At 34.0% G+C, this 1,505-nt stretch overlaps 1 protein-coding gene across 1 annotated transcript; it reads left to right on the forward strand.

The window, feature by feature from the left end:
- The first annotated feature begins 153 nt into the window (after positions 1-153).
- On the forward strand, positions 154-555 carry LOC113358963 (cysteine proteinase inhibitor B-like). Its single transcript, XM_026602673.1, has one exon. The coding sequence runs from the start codon at positions 154-156 to the stop codon at positions 553-555; it is 402 nt and encodes a 133-aa protein (XP_026458458.1).
- Positions 556-1,505: the final 950 nt, after the last annotated feature.

Below are 1,505 nucleotides of genomic sequence, written 5' to 3' on the forward strand. Positions count from 1 at the left end.
CTCTTGAAAACTGTAGAAATCCAACTATCTAAAAACTTGTGCCTGCCTCCCACTTTAAATCTCCCCATCAAACTTGCTCCAACTATATATTCCCTTACTCTTCTTCCAAATAATCTATCTTAAACTAAAACTTCTTGAATATCCATTCAATCCATGGCTGCACCACTTTCTTCTTCAACCCTGACTATCTCAATCCTCTTATTCATCTGTTTCCTATCATCATCATCATCATCCTCTGTTGATGTTCTCGGAGGAAAGAAATTAGTAGGAGGAAAAACTGAAATCAAAGATGTGAAAACAAACAAACAAGTTCAAGAATTAGGGAAATATTCAGTCACTCAGTACAATTTGAAATTCAAGAAAGGAGACAAAGGAAGTTTGACATTCAAAGAAGTTGTTAAAGCACAGAGTCAAGTAGTTGCAGGGATTCAATACTTTTTGAAGGTTTCTGCAATTCAGAATGGAAAACCTAAACTCTATGATGCTGTTGTGGTTGTAAAAGCTTGGCAGAAACCTTCGAATCTGCTTGTTAGTTTTAATCCTTCTTCTAATTAAACTTAGAATTAAGATTTCAGGGTTTGGATTTCATGTAGTTGGGTGTGTTAGATGTTTAAAACTATAATTATTATGAGTTATTAATAAAATTAGTGAGATTCGTTTGTTTTTTTTCTCAAATATACTCTCTGAAACTTGCTGCTTCAATGAACTCAACTGAGTTGCAGAATAATTTATCTCGAGTAGAGTTGAATCATGATCTCACAAGCTAATGTCCACGACTGGTGGTGGAAATCAGACTCCTCCTCTTACCCAGTTTAGGAGTCTTTGACCACAAGCTAATGTCCACATTTACTTCCCTAGTTCTCTGTGTGCCCCCTTTACTACTTTTGGGAACCGGAAAAATCCGTCGACGGTGAGAACTTTCTTTATAAATATCTCCCTCTTCCCCCTCTATAGGTTAGATATATCTCCGTTTCTTTATAAATATTCCCTCGTTCTGTACTTTCTTTATAAATATTCCGTCGTTCTGTAATAAACATGTAATTATGTTAAGAATATTTAGGATAAATCTCGTTTATTACTGGAATGTTCTTGTGTCTAACCCTATAAATAGAGGCTCTAATGTTTGTTTATTATACAGATTAATAAAATTCTTCTCTCTATTCTTCCCTTCTATTTTGTGTCTCTTTCTATATCTTCTCTATTTACAAGACGTTATCACGCACGTTGCTCTACCAATCATTGAAACGGGGAAGATTCTTTACATCTATATCTAATCTTCTCTTTGGTTTGATTTTTTTCTTTCTACCTATATTTATTAAAAGGGTTATTTTGTTTTTGGTACTCAGGTTTTATCCAACTTTTGAGTTTGGTCTAATATTTGTCCAGCTTGGTGTTTGGTACCTGAAATAGACGTTGACAGTAGTTGACTGTCATTGACCAAAATTTAATTAATTTCTAAAATAAATAATATTGAGATTGCAATTTTTCCCTGAAATGGGACTCAG

The sequence above is a fragment of the Papaver somniferum genome, chromosome 1 (genome assembly GCF_003573695.1).
Source record: "Papaver somniferum cultivar HN1 chromosome 1, ASM357369v1, whole genome shotgun sequence".
Taxonomy (NCBI): domain Eukaryota; kingdom Viridiplantae; phylum Streptophyta; class Magnoliopsida; order Ranunculales; family Papaveraceae; genus Papaver; species Papaver somniferum.